This window comes from Phaethon aethereus, assembly GCF_964289735.1.
Source record: "Phaethon aethereus genome assembly, chromosome: 1".
NCBI classification, from domain to species: domain Eukaryota; kingdom Metazoa; phylum Chordata; class Aves; order Phaethontiformes; family Phaethontidae; genus Phaethon; species Phaethon aethereus.
Window position 1 is genome coordinate 205473294 of NC_138575.1, and position 21204 is coordinate 205494497.

General features: G+C 36.1%; 1 protein-coding gene across 1 annotated transcript in view; it reads right to left on the bottom strand.

Annotated features, from left to right (window-relative positions):
• Positions 1-21204, bottom strand: part of AASDHPPT (aminoadipate-semialdehyde dehydrogenase-phosphopantetheinyl transferase) — a gene marked incomplete at both ends in the record, with an annotated part of 35725 nt that overhangs the window by 14017 nt on the left and 504 nt on the right. The window contains 3 exons of the mRNA XM_082007134.1: positions 85-246; positions 744-865; positions 20252-20477. Of these exons, the coding sequence (XP_081863260.1) occupies positions 85-246; positions 744-865; positions 20252-20477 (510 nt within the window). The remainder of the gene's footprint in view (positions 1-84; positions 247-743; positions 866-20251; positions 20478-21204) is intronic.

The window sequence follows — 21204 nt, forward strand, 5'->3', positions numbered from 1 at the left end:
TTAAAAGTATCAAATGTGCCATGCAACCATAGGGTGTTGAAACTGTTTATAATTTTTGAAAAAATAAATTTGAATATTTCTTACCTCAAATGTCCACTCTTCTTCTTGATCTCCATCCAGAAGCATTTTTGTCTCCTTATACACCTTCCCTATTTCCAGTTGCAATGGGGACACATTAAATTCAATTCTTTGCAAGTTAAAGCCAATTCCGACTCCAATAGCCTTTAAGAAGCTTTCCTTTAAGGCCTAAAACACAGAATAAATGTATTTTATTCATACTAGCAGTTTTCAAACTTTTCTATAAATGTTACTTCTGAGCAGACACTGTAGACCAAATAAATTTAAGACTTACATTGACAGTAGTGTAAGGCTGATACAATTACCAAGAGAAAAAGTTATCAGCGTTGTTAATACCTAGCCTAAATTGCTGCATTATAGTGAACATGGAACCAGAATTATCTACTGGCACATACAGATATGAACCATTTACCTTGTTCTGGGTATGTGTTTAACACTAGTCATAAATTCTCCTAGAAATGTCATCTGTACTATGGTTCTCAAAGTTATTCTGACATTAAAAAAAACCAAACACTAAATATAAAATCCATTAAAATATTATCTCCACATGAATGTGTAACTATAAAGAGTACACAATTTTACCATAATGAAAATAATAACAAAATATATCAGAAGAGCAAATGCAGGTTATAGCATTGCAGTCCTTACATAGAAAAAACTATTACCCAGTGCCGATGAAACATATCCAGCTGCATCCATTCATTACTCATAGACTTGATTACATCCCACTCTGTTTCAGTAAACTGTCGCTTCATGATGTGAAAGAAATTTGGAATTGAGCTACTACCTATAAATTAGAAAGATATATTTACAGAAATTTTAATAGAGTAGTAATAATAAGCAAATTAATTACCTCATGTTATTGCTCTAGAAAAAAATCACAAGAAAAAAATTTATGAACCAACTCTGCTCTACAATCTGAATTTATATAGCCTCAAATCAGTGATGCTGATGGCTGTTCAGGACACAGTATAAAAAAAAAAAAACATTCCTATAGAAGAATTACTGCATTAAAAATGTGAAATGAAAGTCATAAACATATTACATATTTTCAGCATTCTCTAAAAAGGAAAGTAACCAGTGCTGATTTTATATGAAAAAAATTATATTCAGCTACAAAAGTAGCATATACAGTCTTTGACATATGACAGCTTGATCTAGTAACATTTTATAAGACAAACAGTATGCTGTTTGTCAGGATTCATCAAGCTATTCTACCTCCTGCCCATAATCACAGTGAGAAAGGTATCAAGGGAAAAAAAAACACCAAACCTTCAAATCCTTAGACTAAATTTAAGCCTCCTCTAAAAGTAAGCATAGCTGTGCAGCACTGCAGCAGCTCTTCAAGGGCTACACTACTTTTCCCCACTAGTTTAAATTTACTTTGCGGGCGACACTACAGACTGTGTGGTTATATTGATCAATGGCATTTCTATAATACACTGGACCTCATTACATGCTTGGCTAATCACCCACAGCCTATATCATTAATTAGCATACCATGCAATCTGTCCAATAAGGGCTTACAGCTGGCTAAACAGACAATGGCAGAAAGCAATCTATTTTCTTTACTAGGGATAATAAAAATCCTGATAGAGACAATTCCACATATTGAGACAAATCTTTTTCATAGTTTATGCCATGTTCTTATTAAAAAGAAAATATTAGTTGTATTTAATGCAAAACATAGTCTCCCCTCCCAATACCACACTACTTTTAAGAACCCTTCACTTAATAATGGCTTAACAGAGGTGCACATTCTAACCCTAGCTCTGCCACTGATTCTGTGAGTGACTGTGACCAAGGAGTCTCCCTCCTCTACACTAGCATTCCCCATCTTAAACCAGGAATAAGCGTATTAACCCTTCTCTATGAAGTGGTTGTCTTCCACAGATATCCAAGCACTATATAAAAACAGGTATTGGCAGCAGCAGCAATTGATCTGAATGAACTAATGATACACTAAAGCACACATTCAGGTTTTCTGACAATCTCCTGATCATATTACAAAGTGTAATCCGACACACTGTACGCATCACACAAGACACAGCAGTGACATTTCACAGAGACGACCTCAATCTCATTTATAGACTAAAGTGAGGAAAACATCTTAAGGCAGAAATTTTGTTGACAGTTGCAGTAGTCAGCTAATGGAATGATCCAGAACAATCTAAGGACAGAACTAACTTTTTTCTCCCTGCTAAAATGATGATACTGAAAAATAAAAGCAACCACAATGTCAAGTATGTTTTGATGGATTACCAAAGCAAATGAAATATCCATCTACTTTGACAATCTAACCTCCTTGAAACAATTAACAAAATTTTGTTCAACCTGGAGAAAGGTTATTGTCTTTAATCTCTTTGAGTTTATATGGCCCGTTTAACGATCAAATAACTGTGTTAACATCTGCTCCAAACAATCCACTATTTTTTTTCTTTCTTCTCTCTCAAGCAGTTAAGACAACAATGGTGATGCACCAGCCTCTTCAGGTGATTCAAACCACAAAACATTCAAGCATGTCCTGGTGTACCCTTCCTCCTCCATTACTTTCAGAGAGTCCTCTTGCTTTCAATAACCCAGGGCTATTCACGCTACCAGAGAAGACTATCCAAGACTATCCACACTACACTACCTTCAGCACCTAGAGACATACAATGCCTTCTGCATTGTCAGTCCTTCCACCATCCAAATCTTATCACACACGGTGAATACATGCGATACTTATATGATTGGCATACTAAACAGTTTAACAAACTCGTATGCTCCTGTCTTTTCACTCCTTACTTACCCCTTTTTTGTCCTAGGTTTCTTCAACTGTTCAGCTACTCTTCCCAATGCTTATATTCAAATTTACACAGTACTTTCCCCTCCACTTCAGCCATCCATCACATTGCTCCTCTGAAAAGCTCAGCCACCGCTTTCTCCTGAAATGCCCAACCCTCCCATTTCCTTCTTAATACAGTGCAGTTGCTTTGCTCTGAGGAATGGATCAAATTAGAGAAGCCAGGACAATTATTCTCCACAAATTAATAGCAGTACCACTGCCTGCCTAGTGCATTTCTCCATATTTGCTTGACTATCAGAGAAAGATAGATTCACAGAATCAGAGAAAACTTTAGGTTGGAAAGGACCTCTGGAGATCATCTGGTCCAATCTTCTTTCAAAAACAGAGCCTTACGCTAGGTTACTCATGGCCCAGTCAAGCAGAGTCTTTCACCCCTTCTCTGGGCAATAATTACTGTTCTTATGGTACAGAATTGTTTGGTTTTTTATCAAGACAGAATTTCCCCTGAAGCAACCTGAGCCTGTTGCCTTTTGCCCTGTCCCTGTGCACCCTCATGAAGATAGCTACCTACATCTTCTCTACAGCTTCCTTTCAGATAGGCTGGGATTAGATTCCCCTCCTCAGAACTCTCCCCTCTTCAAACTCAGCAAACCCAGCTCCACCAATAGGTTAAGTTCCCCAACCCTTTACATCACCTTGGTGGCCCTTCACTAAACCCTCCTCAATGTTCCCGTGTCTCTCACGACCTGGGGCATGAGGAGGGGACAAAACTAGCAGCAGTAGAAAGTTTTCTTTTAGATGTTACCTTTTTTTGCTTTTACTTTGAGGGAAAAAAAAAAAGTCTCAAACATACCACAATTTAAAACCTTCCTTTGAAAGAATGGGAACAAGTCCCATACAGCAATTATTCAGTTGGGTTTAAATTTGCATTTCTAAATTACCTCCCATTTGCAAGCTGTTTCAGAAATAAACTCACCTATCAACAATAATACAAACACTTGAACTTATTTCTGTGACCATTTCAACTTATTAATAATGCAAGTTCTAGTTTACAAAATAATTAAATTTCATTGCAAATACACCAAAGAGCTTTCGTACCAAATTATTCCAGTATGCATACTTTAGAGCTAACAGCTATTTTGGATACAATTTTGGATTACACACAGTATAATCCACATATGATCACAGAATCATACAATTGTTTAGGTGGGAAAGGACCTTTAAGATCAAGTCCAACCATAAACCTAGCACAGCCAAGTCCACCACTAAACCATGCCTGTAAGCACCACATCTACATATCTTAAATACCTCCAGGGATGGTGACTCGACCACTTCCCTGGGCAGCCTGTTCCAATGCTCGACAACCCTTTCAGTGAAGAAATTTTCCATAATATGCAATCTAAACCTCCCCTGGTGCAACTTGAAGCTGTTTTCTCTCGTCTCATCACTTATAACTTGGGAGAAGAGACCTACACTCACCTCGCTACAACCTCCTTTTGGGTAGCTGTGAGGAGCGGTAAGGTCTCCCCTCAGCCTCCTTTTCATTTTTCATCATTTGAGGCACAGGGCAAGAAAGAGTACCAGTTAATCCATCACCTTTCAGTTGGGTCCTTCACTGCACAACTGACCTTCTTCTGGTGAGAACTTTCTAAGACCTTCGAGTGGTTTTCCTCCTGTGTTTATTGCCTATATTTTTCTCTAAGAGAAGTTTAGGAAAAGCACTAAACATTTTTGGTAATCTCAAACCTACTCTGTAAAATGTAAGTGAAGAAAGCGTGTCAGTATTTTAATGATCTTTGTGGAGACATAGTATTTTCTACAAGGAAAATACAAAGACCACGTAACAGGATACAAAAGAAACTGGAATGCAAGTTGGAACTCTGAAATAAAGGCAAGACAAAATAGTATTTTTAAGGGTTTTCAACCAGACATATAAAATTATTCTTAAAAGTACTTTTAAAAGTTTCAGAGGATCTTCCCCAAGACTTGCCAAGTATTCACCACAAAAATGGCAATTTGATAAACATCCTCATAGTCAGGTTTTGGCTTTACCTTCAGACTTCTGTTACATAACTTCGTAACTACACTGTGCCGTGTTTTTTTCTCCTCTACAAGATGATACCAATTTTCTTACAGACATTTGGCTGCAGTGTACATGTATGTACTTATGCAGGTGGAATTCTGGTACATAAATGCTCTAAAATCCTTAATGCATGCAAACTTCAGTGTTTTTCTAAAAGCAAATTCTAAGAAAATTCTCTAAAAAAGATCTATGAACTGCAGAAGCATGATAAAAATGAGCTGCCAGTAAAAACTCGAAAAACAGGTTCTCTGAAGGAATAAATGCTTTTACTGTAATGCACACATATAATACAAATACTTCCAGGAATACTTTCTATCTTTACGTTTTCAATGATCAATGATACGGCCAGACACCCACTGAAACTTATGCAATTGTACTAGTGTTTCTTATTTAACTCACAGCAGTAAAGAAAAAGGATTTTTTAAAGATATGCCTATGCAGGTTGTAGAAAACTGCACATCTGATCTCTTTGTGCTTCTAAACATCCATACACTAACAAGCTCCAGAGCAGATGCCACACAGGTGGCTTCACACAGTACTGAGCCCTTGCAAATATAGTCCAGCACTCCTTTCCCAGTGTTCAGGGTTACTCAAAAAAGCACTTAAATGTTAAGCTGAAAAATTAGCTGGGGATACAACTAGGTGAAAAAATTTAACTGAAGTGGTCAAAACTGCATTTCAATTATTGCTTCTTCTAAGTCATATTCAGAGCTTCTGAAGAATCACAATTTATATTGGATTTATTGGAATCAGAATCTACTTACAGTAATCTTGTCCATCTCAGTGGCAAAGTGAGATTCCTGTAACACACAATGTGTGCACTTCAGAAAAAATATTTATATATGTAAATTACGTATTTAAATTGGTGAGCATCAGGAAATTGCACAACATTTATCTGATTGGTCAAGCATCTAACTAGTTGAAGGTTCATCACTCAAATGGAATAAACTCAATTTTCCGATTTTAGGAATACATAAGAGAAATAAGACATGTTTTCACATGAGATTTGAAAAATAAGTGGAGTTGGAAACAGAGAAAATCAGGAAACTTGTTCCACAGATGGTTTATGATTAAGGGGAAAAGATATATACCCCTATGAACTATTAAAACTCTCAGAACAGCCACTCAGCCACTCATCGTTTGTTGGTTTTCTCTAAGAGAAGAAAAACTGTGATAGGAGGAGATCTATGAAAATACTGGATAAAAGGTTTCAAAAAAAAGAAATGAGAAAAATGCCGATTTAGATTCTATAGGGAATTGAGAGAGTGCATTTCAGCAGAAAAACTGAACTATTGGCACAAAAGTTCTTAACATGACAAGGAGGCAGGAGGGTAGGGATGAGATTTTTGAATTAAACATGAAACCAAGCTTGCCTGGGTCAAGGGGAGTAATGAAAATAAGCTTCATTGTGACTGAGAGTTTTCTTGCTTTGAAATTGAACTTATTGATTACTGGAAGTATTCTGTCAAAAATCTAACAATATCTGTTTTCACAATTACCCTCTATTAATACTTTAAAAATAAGGTTTTTCTTTAGTATAGAAGCCTAATCATAAAAATGTTTTTTAATAAAGAGGATTTTTCTTTTCAGAAATGCATATATCTGTTCAGTAATCAACCAAATAACTTCACAATAAACCTCATGAAAAGCTAAATTAACAAATTTTGAATGTGGTAATTCATGGCAATGTAAACTTTAAAACTATTTCCAATGCTTTGTACAGATACTTCTTACTCACTTATGCCACTTAATTTCCTAATTTACAGTTAATATACTGTCCAAAATTTATATAGCTTGTTTTCAAGAGAAACTGGGAAACAAGCTTTAATTCTTTTTAACACTCAGCAGAATTATATCGCCCCTTCTCTCTCACTTGAAAATGTATTTTCATTTCATATATGTTTTTATAGTTCATTCCTTTCCTTACCTTTACAAAAGCCGTTGCACATTTTCTTTTTGCATTTGTTCATAATAGCTAAAATTCTGAAAGCATTTTTCTAGTCTACTCTAAACTCCACACTTGAAAAATGTTTGTTACAGAGCATGACCACCTCTAAATATTGGAAGCAGTTTTTGTTTCTACATTGGATCATCTTACTGAAAAGCAAGAGTCAACTGGAAAACTCTTAATACATTTAACCAAAACATACTATAGCTTCTTTTCACAGTATCCAGTTAACTGACAACAATTTGTCCCAATACTTGATTGCCTAACAAATACATACCTCTATGTTCATTTGCATTATCTATTCAGTGTCCTAACTTTTAAAGTCCTTTTTCCCTAGAATATGTAAGAGCTCTGCCTCCTTCCCATAATGTTCATTAACTTGTTTCTTAGGGAACAGTAGCCAATGGAGGAGGAAAGGCACCCAGCAAGTCTCTGACCAGTTCCTCCAGTTGGTGTCTAAATTAGTTTGATATTCACAAGAGAAGCTAGAGGTTTTATCCTTGAGACCAAGATAAATTTTCCTTGATTTTTCTTTAATCTACAGACACTTAAGCCTCACACTCCTATCGCGTCATAATGCGGATTTGAAACCAGAGTAGTTCACAGGACATGTAAGTTAACACAGCTGTGAAGGCAAACAATTTCTTAGCTATATACAGCTATTATGCCCTGCTAATAAACTTTAGGACACATTAGATCCTTAAAAATACAATCTGAGTAATATTTCAAAAATTATCTTCCATGCATATAACAAAAAAAAAAAAACCCCAAACCAAAACAAACCACAACAACAAAAGGTAAGTTTCTTCATTAAATTAGAAATACACAATACCCTGGAAATTTCAGGAAGAGTAAGGAGAAGAAATAGTGAGTGATACCGGAAAAGAGTACAGTATTAAACCCGGAAAGTAAACATGCTATATACAGAAAAGTGTGCATATACATGTGTGCGTATATGTGCGCATCTTGGATTTTTTGCACAAACTATTTACCTCAAAATACATAATGCCATCTTTTCCACTGCAATGACAACTGGGTATTTTATTAATTTTTTGTAAAGACTAGGACAAAAATCTGATTTGTGTTTTCCCTGTAAAACAGCAAAACCTCAGAACAGATATAAAAGATTGATTTTTAAAAGATGTAGAGATGAAGAATAAGAAAACATACTATATCCCCTAGTCTTATTTGAGAAAATGCTTTAGAAATAGTAGGTAAATACAGGGTAATTTTTCCGCCATTTTTCTACCTGATAAAAAAGACAAACATGCTGCATTTGTAGGAAGATAAAAGACAATCAGAATTAAAATCCACGTAAATTATGATGCTATTAATAGTGAAGATGACTATCCATAGGGCTAGTACAGCAATCTTCATATTGGTATTTTGTTTACACTATTACAAACATCAGGTCAATCATAAGTCAGCTTTGGTAATACAATGACCATTTAAAGGTAGTAACTGTCATGTTGTACCTGCAGCTACTAAACCATGACACGCCTTCTCAAAAAGAGTGAGAAAAGTAGATGACTGACCTTCCTCACTTCCGTTTTTACCAGTTTTACAGTCTTCAAATTGTTTTGGTCAGATACAAACTACATTAGACTAGATTGTGGTCTATATCAAAAACTATGGAAATTGAAAGCTAAAAGCTACTACTGCCAGCTCATTGATCAACTAATCCCCTGAAAACAAAAGAACCAAATCCCAGAATGCTAACAGATTCCTAACTGCCTTGAACTACACGAAAGGAACAGGTCAGTTCTCAAGAACAAATATGTAATCAATACATATCAATTTACTTTCAGATGGCAAACAGGCAAAATGACAATATGAAATGTACTACCTACCAAAATGAGCAACTGAAGTATGAACAGATCAATTACTAATAATGTGGAACAGGCTAGCTATAAATCCTGCAAACTACAAACTGTATAGGATGAGTATGTTTTGAGTCCTGGACTCTTAGGCTGACGATCCTTTCGGTGTATGAGACAAGCCATATTTGATCACATTTTACTATCTCTAAAGGAAACCAAAGTCAACTGATACAGAGAAAACATTTCTTCTGCAACAGATGCCCAAGTCCTAATTTTTAGTAATACCAACTAACCCTTGTTCAGATGTTTGGAAAATGACAACACAAGACAAATAATTAGCTAGATAAATGACTAACTTAGAAGAACCAGATAGAAAATTAACAAAGCATGTTCTTTAAATCTGTTAGCTCACACAGCTTTAGTGTGAATTGGAAAATTCCTGCCAGTATCCTGCAATTCTTCCAGTGATATACACGTTAAACATCCATTTTCGTCATGTAACTATTGATGATAGGTTTTATCTTGGGGTACCTCAGAGAAGCAGCATTAACTTTAAAATGTCAGAAAATTTGAAGTTGCCTCCTTAGAATTACCTCAACATTTCCCACATTGTAAAAATGGAAAAGTCATTAAAAGGCTGACATAATTTGATAATGTTTGATACCTTCTCTGCAGTAGGATAGGTAAGTCTTTGCAATGTTAGAGAAACTGCTAAGGTTTCAACAGCATTGCTATGACTGGGTCTAAGAGCAGTGATGAATATTTAAGCAAGCTGCCCTAATAGTCAATGTTAAACAAAAGAAAGTAAAGAATAATAATGGATTAGATAGCTCTACCTCCAAAACTGCACTGGAAAAATAGCAATTTTGACATAGGTATGGCTTGGATTAAAAAAAAAAAAAAAAAAAAGAAGAGAAGTCACAAAACGTTAACTAGATACATCACATCTGATCAATTTACATACAGGTAGTGTATGGTCTGCAACAGATCTATGGTTTTTGTCATTCGTTCTAAACGTACAAAAAATGCCAGATGCTCTCAAATTTTGTTCAGACTCCAGCATATTTTTACATCTTCTTTCTATGCCAAACATTCAACTGTAATATATACTTGCCATTGAAGAACTTACCAGCATAATCACACCTGGGTGCAAGCGCATAGTTTTAGCTTGCTTCTGAGTAGACAAAATAAATGTATTTAAAATACATGGGGTCTTAATCACTAAGATGATTCAGGAATCCCAAATTCTTAATGAAATGTACTTATTTATAACCGAACAGTAATAATAAAAAAAGATAATGAGCAGTAATAAAATAACAAATCCTTTCTTAACTTGACTATGTCAATGGTTATACCTTTTACTTGCTTAAGCTCTTTCCAAGAGGTTGTATGCCTACAGCCAGCAGAGCTTTAGGTAGCCACAGTATTTCAGCAACAAGGTAAACTACCCCATGAAAACTGCATTTTTAATCAGTTTTCCATTGTAGAACGTATCACACAGTTAAAGCAATCATTCCATTTTGTCAGAACAGCAGGAATTCTACTTCCTTTCAACACTCATGAGGTTACAATGCATCACACTAAAAATAACCACAAACCCCCAAAATCTAAATAAACATAAAAATAGACTTTCTTTTATAAAGCCATTGTGGTTGAGTTGTGAGGACATAACTACAGTTGTAAAAAAAAAAAAAAAGTCAAAAAAGTCAAACATGCTCAGATCTCTTTAAGGGTAACAGACACTTAGGAACATAACATGTTTTAATGGAGCTAGATCTTCTTCTGTTACTCTTTAAAAAGACAACAAAAACCTAGTTGTTAGTGCCATAGCACACACATATAAGATATATGCCTGACCATCTATAGCCTTATACTACAGTAGTACTACCAGGCCACCAGATCTCTCAAACATTTTATGAAATCATGTACTAGATGACCTTTCTACACATACAGAAAGATTATACTGACTGAAAGCTTTGATGATTAAACCTTTCCTTAAAAATAAGTATTTTGAAGAAAGTCTACCACTTAATACCCTCTACTATTCCCAGAAAACAGACAAGTAAAAACCCACTGCTAGGAGGATGACAACCCAATGTCAAAACTGGATCACTTCATACCTCCAGTGAAGAGAAATCAGATTAACTCTCACACTATAAAATATACAATGTGTGCGTGTACATATATATCTACACACACATATTCATATATATATATAAAAAAGCATATACATACATACACACATATACTGGTATGCATGTATATATATGCATGCAAGTATGTATGGTGCTGCTATGAGATGCATAGACAGACATTCCAGCACAAGGGGGATGTTATCCAGTTCTATCTTCACATTGAATCAGGTATACTGCAAAACATCACCACCCACATGGTATGCTAATTGTTGCTAGTGAACCATAAAAGTATCGAGGTAACAGTAGAAGGAAAGGGTAGGTACTTTAGTGAAAATGTGATTATAGGGAGAGTATTCCCATTTCTAAGAAACCAGTACCAGTGTAGAACCTGGGAGTGCATTGGGTTCATCTTGGTACATAAATGTTATATTGGACAAAAGAAGGGGAAAAAAGCCTATTCTCAGTACCTAAGTCATCTTCACCTTCCACATGAATTTAACTACTATTCACACTTCCTAACACCTCCTTGATTTGACTAATCAATTTTCCCTCCCTCAGGAAGCTCTGTGACCTTAGAAAGCACAACCTGATTCAGATTGAGATGGTTTCTCTGAAAGAGTCTTATGAGAGATCTCTCTTCTAAATTCGGTGTTTGGTGTGGAAACGGTCCTTGATATTGACACATACACACTCTGGGACTATGTCCTTCCACATCATGATATCCTACTGCAGTAACGAAGCCACTGAACAACAGAGTTCCCTGCGATGACAGAAGTTGGGATACTGCACAGAAGCCTGTCTGAGAACATGAATCTCACAGACAGATGCAGTAAAAATGTCCCTTATGATTTTCACACTTCAAACATCCCCACTTCTGTGTATACACCATCCTTCCCTCTTTTCCCCCTTCAAAATGAAGTCCCAAAAAACTTCTAAGATGGCAGAAAAAGCATTAGTGTTTTAGATTTGGGAATCAATCTCTCCTATGTAACAGTGAAAGTAAGCATGTAAGAACATGCTTTAAAAAAACAAAACCTGGAAAGCCATTTGTTTGGCTTGCCAGCACCTGAATGACTGTTTGGCCCACTTGACAGCTAAAACCCAACATGTTTTGTTTGGTCTTCCCACAGAGAAGAGACCATGGTCTGCTAGTCATTCAGCATGTTGTCTCCCCACATCCTTCCTCCCTATCAACACACAAATCAACTTACACATAGCTCCAGACCAGCCACTGCAGGAGCTGCCTTCTATCCAGCCGACAGGCTACACAAGAAAAGATGCAAGAGGACAATAAATGTATTGCAATGTGGCAAAAGCAGAGCGTGGCCCACACTGAAAAACTGATGACCTTCAATGGTCCATTCACCTGTACCAGATACTATCTCCAAGTGTTTGCTATGTTTTTATTAAATTGGTTTTGCTGGGAAAAAGATCTTACATATTTAAGACAAAACCCAACAATTCTAATGAACAGACAGGAAAACTATATTGGGCAAGTAACAATTTTTTAATGCACTACAAGATCGGATTTTCCATCAAAACACAACACAGCACATAACACAGGCATTAATGCCTAGAACTCAGAGCACCAACCCGATACAGGGCAAGAAAACTGCTACCTACAGAAGCAGCAAAAGTCTCCTGGTCCTAAACTCCTGAAAACCTGACAGGACAACAGCAACCTGTCACCTTTAGTGAGGAAATATAAAAGTATTTGCCTTGTTAAAATTCAGAATTTCTCTTAGAAAGGAAATATGTCAGGGAAATCTAGCTGAGGCTATTTTTTTTACAGTTACTGAAGGGATATGTTAAATATTTAAGATGTGCTTCTACCATTTCATAAGTCAGTCTCAAAATCTGCAAATCTGTCTCTAAAACATTGTCTAACATTGTCTCCTGACCTTGAAACTAATAAGAGCTCCAAACTAACTACTGCACAGACAACATCCAAATAAGCTTTTGACAACATAAAGACAGCTTCTACTTTCCAATTCTTGCAACAAATATATGTATCTGTAGAGCTGAAGCTAATGGAAATGGGTCATGTTAGCAAAAAACCTCCTCGAAAAGCAAATTCTTAATACCTACATAATAATTACTTAACCTTGGCCCTCCTGTCATGTTCTTTCTGCCAGAATTCCTCAATTTGGAAAGCCAAAGCTAACTTTCATTAGTGTGGGCTAAGAAGTAATTTTAGTTTTGTGGAAAAGAAATAAAATTAAAATTCAATTCTCTTTAGCACCTCATTTTGAATGTACAACTTAATTTCCCAAAAAAACAATTAAGGAATAAATTGTGACTATTGTAAATTCAATGTGCAGAAGGATACTTCAGGAAAAAACAAACAAACAAAAACCCCAAACCTGGCAAGCGTTCTTACAGTTTCTCTTTGTTCCACCTCTTATTTGTATTAAAAGCTCCTGGTTTAAGTTCTTTTTCTTTCTTAATTGTTAATTTATGCCTCATTTTAAACATACCTATTCTCCACAAATCCATTTTTACTGTTCTATATTTTGATACCTGTTTCTATTTTAATCCAAATGGTTTTATGTTTTTCTATTAAAAAACAATCATAAGGGACTAAGATAGGCTTTTTAGAAAGAATCAATTTCCCCTCAAAGATGAAATTCAATCACAGTTTTTCCTTTCACAGTTTATCAAGCATTGGTGCTTAGTCAATTACCAGAATGTACAAGTATTTTTTACAAATGTGATGTAACCCCAGATTAAAACAGTGTTAGACATATTACTAAATAAAGCACAATAATGAAACTGCTATGTAATATGTATTAAGTATGTTTAAGATGGCCATTAAGATTCACATTTTCAAATAGAACAAGAACAAAGAAATTCCTCCCCGTTTACTCAGTATACGGGCATATGACCATTACGATTCATTAATTTAACAAGGATATTAGTTAGCTCTTTTAACAATACTTTACATCTAAAAATTATGTCTTCATATTTATAAATTCTGACTTCCTTAATCAATTAGAATTAACATTTAACTTAAAGTCTTCATTAATTTCTTCATCCCAAACAGTGCATCTACAAATCTATAGCTGTACCATTAGCTAATAATTTGGCAATTATCTCTTGTAGTAAAATATTAGATGCTGACTACCACTAAGAGATTTACTGAAATACAAGAAAACCAAGAACAATTACAACTTTGCTTAAGGTAATGTTAAGGCACCACAAGAAGGACAAAAGCACTCCAAAGACAATCTGTTTTGGCATTTCTTTCTAGGTCAAGAAATTCTTGTTGCAAAAGCTGAAAAGTGTCAATTAAAAAGCATTACAAGTTCAGAAACTTGAACATAGCTGCTAGATAAAAGACATGCCCAATATCTTAACTATGACGTAGGTGTGTCTAACTCTCAATTTAGTTTATGACTACCAAAAGAAACAGCACAAAGTTTATAAATGGTTGGAGAAAGAGAGCTTTCCTACACTAGCTGGACTGAAGCATGGTATTTAGCTTCTTCATGTGGGACTTAGATACTCTGGTTCACATGTGACGTATCTCTGATGTGAAGCTCTCTATCATCTCTTGTATTGTCTCACCTCAGTGATGAAATAATGAGAATAAAAAAGAAAAATTAGTTAAGTTCTGTCTATATTTCTTTGCCTCAGAGAAAAACAGTTTGAAACAATCAGGTGTTTGCACATAATAGCCTACTTTCTTAAAAAAGCATTTCAGGAAGTATTTTTAGATCAAATGAATTTTCTGTAAAATTCACATGCAGAAAATTTACCCTCTTCTGTCTTTTAATAAGAAAACCTAGCATAAACCCGAAAGATCAATGAGAAATGCTAATTTTATTGCATGTCAAATATTTAATTCTGGATTACATTGAGGTTGGAGATACCTGGATCAAAGTAAATGTAATGCAATAGGCAAGAAAGATTGCAGGTTGATTATGAAAGATCAGGAATTAACTGTTAATTTATTTACCTTTGTAATTCCACCTAAGCTAGAAGATTGCATTACTGAAAAGAAATTCACTTACACAGCAGGAAAGCTCTTGAACCTAAAATCTAAACTTTTTTCAAATGCTCAAAGCAATCTTTATTAAGCTATAATTATTTCCTAAGTCTCTGAAATGTTCTACTTTACAGGGTTTAAGTGACTGGTAAATCAACATCCCACACACTTCTCAAACCAAGCTGACACTTGTTGCAAAATTTCTTGTCCCAGAGTTAAATATCAAATACATTACCACAAGCTGAGTTAGCAGTGCTGTGAGAATCCTCCTTATTTCTTTTGTGAAAGGGTTAAGATAATTTCATATGCGTTACCTCTCTTGCCAAATAATGCCCACAATTACTACCATTAACAAACTTACAGTACAACATGCATTTCCACAAATGATTCAAGGGTTCATCCTAAACCGATCTGAAGAGAAGAAAAAAATAATTGATCTCAGTTATTCTTCAAAGACAAGTAAACTGAAAGCCTGGTTTAAATCTGCAACAATAACCTGCTGGATAACCAAATGCAACAACACACAATACCTAAAGAGGACGTCTTCCTTTTCTACCATTGCTACATTATGTAGATCAATAACAGAATAAAGGAAAAAGGTGATAAACTGTTGCATACCTGTGGAACTTTTGTAGAACTGTCTCTATTTGCACTGCTAAGAATAGATTCTTGTGTGGCCTGCCTTCACCTTTGAAGAAGGCTATGTCTTGCAGTAGTTTCATTTTTCAAATTTTAATAATGCAGCAAAAGTAATATGGAAACAGGTGGCTTTTTACTGCACATAAGTAAAAGCAGCATGGCCAGCAGGTCGAGGGAGGAGATTCTGCCCCTCTACTCTGCTTGGGTGAGAACCCACCTGGAGGCCTTTGTCCAGCTCTGGAAACCTCAGCACAGGAAAGACATGGACATGTTGGAGCGTGTCCAGAGGAGTGCCACAAAAATGATCAGAGGGATGGAACACCTCTGCTATGAGGACAGGCTGAGAGAGTTGGGGTTGTTCAGCCTGAAGAAGAGAAGGCTCTGAGGAGACTTTATTGCAGCCTTCCAGTACTTGAAGGTGGCTTATAAGAAAGATGGGGACAGAATTCTTAGCAGGGCCTGCTGTGATAGGACAAGGGGTAATGGTTTTAAACTAAAAGAGGGTACACTTAGACTAGATCTAAGGAAGAAATTTTTGACAACGAGGGTGGTGAGCCACTGTCACAGGTTGCCCAGAGAGGTGGTAGATGCCCCATCCCTGGAAACATTCAAGGTCAGATTGGACGGGGCTCTGAGCAACCTGTAGTTGAAGATGTCCCTGCTTATTGCAGGGGGGTTGGACTAGATGACCTTAAGAAGTCCCTTTCAACCCAAAGAATCTATGATTCTATGAAAAATACCACAGATTAAGAAGTGACATAAAATGTTTATGTGCACCAGGTTGTGTGCTTGTTACATACTACTCAAAACTTTGAGCTGCATGATACTATCTTGTATATTTGCGCTGCATATTTTGTTCACCGGTTGAACAATAAAGGAATACAAGAACTAGAATATTGGAGACCTCAGTCAAGATTCTGTTGGATAACATCACAAGATGAAGTACTTGGGTTTTTTTCAAATGCTTGCTTAACCACAAAAAAACTGCTGTAATGTACTTTGTACATAGGGAACTCTTTGTCCTTGTAGCTATTCCAGAGAAAGATTTATAGTGGATTCACTCTCAGAAATATAATGTACTTAGCAACTGCAGAGCAAGAGCACCACTCAGTGGAACTATTGGTAAAACAATACTGGTACAGTCAAAGTTATATATTCATAGCACAGCAGTAAGAACAGTTCCAGATAATTCTACTAAGACAAAAATCTTTCTTAGAAAAATTTTAGGTGAAAAAACTACTAGCTTTAGTTCATACTGCAGAGACTATAACTTAAAATTAAGTTATTTTAATATTTTAATATTAAATCTTTAATATTGCTTGTTTGCTGGCTCCCTTTCCCACATACAATCAACCAAGTTTCATTAGTATCATATTTCTTTTCCAAAAATACAAATTATAATTCCAAAAAGGAAGATGTACGGCTATAAACAAAACCTCTTTAAAATGTGAACCTCGGGGGGGGGTTTTATTTAATTCACAAATATTTATGTAAAGTTACATAATGTGGAAAATAATTGCACAACCAGGCACCGACACACAACAGTGCTTTCATATGCATAATGACAAGCATTGAAGTTCCTTTCCTCATCAAAAGATAGAAAAGATGTATACAAGCTGCTGACAGCTACACTACTTCAGGACAGACTATGCTAGCTGTGGAACTTCAGATATCTGAAAGGAAAGCCACAAATTTTGTAACGATGCATTTTTTACTCCTCTGTATACACTGTGAAGCTTGCCACCGTGAATTCAGATTGTGGATACAGTGATTTGTCTTCATAGCCCCTTTTTCTGTTAATAGATACCTAGATCTCTGACTAAAGAGAGAGAGGTGGATAAAGTAGCCATGGATAAAGGTGGATAAAGGACCCATCTTCAGGAATCCTAGAAGGCCGCATCTGTCACTCGCTTGTTTCAGATTGGTCGCCTGGATACAGAGTTTTTCAGTATCACTTTATTACAAAAGCACCAATTTAATTCCATCATTTAGTCTTTGGAATCACAAGAATCTCCAGAATAACCACCATTTTCCTCTCTATGGGTAAAAACACCGAAGCCAGTTTGTATCAGATCTCAAAGAGTTTAGTCTCACCAGTTCATATTCACAAATTAAATCCACACAGCTGCTGAGTGCAGCTGCCCAGGGGGATGTGGCAACATTTGCTTTATGCTAAGAGGTCACGGCTGCTGCCATCAACAATTCTAGGACATGTTGGCAGGAGCTTCTCTTGCTACTGACGAAATTAAGAACTGAATGTCGTATCTAAACCCTGGTTTTACTTACAATAAAAGTTGAGTTCAGTTTCACCGCTTTTCCTACGTTTCTGCTAAGATTAAATTCTCTCCCTGATACCAATTCCTACTTAAAACTTCAGCTTCATGTTGTTTTTCGGAAACCATAGGATAGACAATCAAAAAGCTATGTGACAGAGCAGAAGAGCAACCAAAACATCATCAACAGGATTTACTCCAGATATTTTTTTCCTAAATTTAGCCTGCTAAAGTTGACATAACTAAGAGTAAACAACAATATATACTCCCAGCCTAACTTTGATTCCACTCCTCTTCTGACAGCAGTGACTAGAGACACTGAATGAAGAATACACTCAGACACAAGGTAAAAGAACCTTGATTTGTCCCGACACTGCTTGCAGAATGAGCAATAGATCAATGGACATTGAGTTATTGCTATTTCAGTGATTTAATATGAGGGAAATTAGAAAGGAATACTGAACAAGTGAGCAAAAAATACAAAAGAAAGGAAGCAGTAGATTTTGGTTGTGTGGGTTTTTTTTTTAAAATAAAGCCAGCTAATATGGAAGTTAAAAGCTATTTTCTCCATTAACTGGAAAAGAACTAAGAATATATTCCCTTACAAAATTGAATGTGTTATATTCCAAAATGGAGAAGTAATACAAATACAGGTTTCTGAACCTAAATGTAAAGTTAAACCTCTACTTTTCAGAATTATTCAGGAGAGTTTAACACATTTCATAAGATTTGTCAGATGGACATTAGCAATGTGTCTTTAAAATGCCAGCTACATTTCCAGCTGCATAAAATGCCAGCAGAGGACACAAGATATCCCTACCTCCATATATGGCATGTATAAATGAATTTCAATTTTTCATTCCCCAAGAAAAGCTTAAAATACAAAGAAAAATGTTAGAATGTTTTGATTTTCATTTTTGATGTTTACCTGCTGAAACTGGAAAGCTTTTTAAAATGAGTGATCAGGAAGTCTTGTGGTAAGGCCTTTGGCAAGTGCAGCCAAAGTGTTTCCAAGGGTACTGGGTCTGAGTGTTCATATTTTTCACAGCAGTCCATACAGCACTGTGTTTTAGACCTATGCCTGAAACAGTGTTGATGCCACACCAATATTTTATCTACTGCTGCAGTGTTTGCACAGCATTAAGGCCTTCTCTGTCAGTCTACCTCCCCAGCAAACAGGCTGCAGGCATGTGAGACACTAGGAAGAGACACAGCCAGGACATCACTTTGTTTTGTTTGGGAGAGCTATGATAAAAGCACTGGCCTCAGGCTTAATGGGATATTTGGGCCCTGCATTAGTGCAGTCCTTTCAGGATGTACCTGTTCCAGTGCAGCCTTAACCACAGGCCACAGTTCCTGTCACAAAATACAGAACTGCGCTGGTGTGGGGTCCTCCATGGGCTATAATGTGGCACTACATGCTGACCACCCTCCTGAGTGAGGGTCTACAGTAGACGGAAGTGTTACAGAGAGAAGCAACTTCATTTTGGACTTCGTAAAGTTTCTGTGCATCTTAGCTAAACAAGCCAATCCAAAGTGTACACTTGTAATAATCATTTAAAAGGTGTAAAGTGATTATAAAGCTATCCAGCCAGGGTTTATTTGCATCTTTACCTTACTACAAAAATTATTTTTTAGCATAAAATGCTAGGCAAATAGAAGAAAATGTCTCTCCACAACCTAAGAACACAGCTATTACTGTCATACCTGGTTAAACATTTGAGGAAGATTCTCAAAAACTAAAATTCCAGTAAATGATAAATCCCAGTATGTTCCTCCGTGAACCCAGTCATCCGTCAGTGAACATTTATGAACAAAATGATCTTCATAAAACTGTACTTAAAAATACACTTTGCTACAATTCTAATTTATAATTTGGGTCCTGAGGTTCACTAATACAGTGAGGTTAGCGCAACATCTCATACAAAGAAACAGTCCACCAACTAAAGTTTGTGAAGTTTAGCCTTTTACCAGGGGCATGTCAAATGTTCCCTCATGATCCTTTCTCATGGAGGATTTCTGCACGTTTGTAGCATACCTTCGATGCCAGTTTGCTACACTACTGGGCCTGGTGCTGACACATAAAATGTCCACACTTATGGAACAAGTGAGTAACAGTCACTGAAGTTCTCATGGGGATGCATCCCACTGTCCCTACTTGGAAAGTTGTCCCTGCTTCTACATAACAGACAGCAAACTCATAATTACAATATCTGTAGACACCAGTCCTGCCAATATCATAGCAGGATTCGTGACCTTATTTTTGCAGGGTTCTGCTTTTCTAAACTGGAAATATATCCATATCTGGCATAACAGAAAACCCTAAATAAACAATGAGTGCATTTAACAATTAAAAAAAAAAAGCAAATATGCAATACATTCATACAGTCTCTTCTAATTACACTAAATTTCTAGGACACACATTGGTTCTTTGGTAAATGTTAAAATGTTCGGCACTAAAACACTACAGAATCTGGTCTGGTCACCATAATGCATTACCTGGTAAATTAGTCTTCATAACATCAATGCCAACTTGAAGCTCAGGCTCAGCTGCAAGAACTGCATAATCGCCTTGATGAGAGACATTGAAGTTGTAATTCGAATGGATACTGAATACGTTATTTGCCAGGAAAGGTTTTCCTTTTGATGTCCTTTGCAAGTGTATTTCATTCCAAGGTATGCACAACTTCTCTGCGACTAACTTCCGTATGAGCAGGCGACCAGCCTATGAAATAAAATGAAAGTGATCCATACAGAACTCTTATGCTATGTGCAAAACACCTGCGGTTGCTAGAAAAACATCTGCCTAAAAAAAAATGTGCTTTTATTATTGCCAATTAAAAAAAAAGTGTATTTTAGCCAAATCATTTCGATTTCTCCCTTTTATAGAAGCCTGTGTCAAGGAACTTTAACCAAAGAGTTCACCAGACTCGAGTACAACAATATGTTTATTACCACTATTAGCACAAAGCCAACACAAGACCCAAGAAGCAGCAGACCCAGCCTAGAAAAATCACATATAGTTCCTTCTCTACCATATTTACTTAGGATACTTCATTGCACAGATCGAGTACTTTTTATACCACACTGAACAGCAAAACCGTCTCAACAGCTTTCCTTTCAGTACATTCATTCAGTTACTTAGGCACTAACATAAATATGGAAGAGCTAAAAATGACAAGTAACTTCTTATAAACTAATTAGCAGAAGTCTGCAGTACTACCACATTGTTAAGTGTGATTTAAAAACCTGAATTATGTTAACCAGCTTTATTTTCTAACACATTACACTTATTATCTTCATGTATAGTGTCGAGTACATTGATCCTAACTTGACATCACAACATAAAACTTGTTCAATCTTTCAGAATAACTAATAGCAGACCTTCAAACGTCCCTTTTTCTTAAGTGAAGGTGTAAGCAGAGCTGGCAATTAGCACTTTATAATGTATT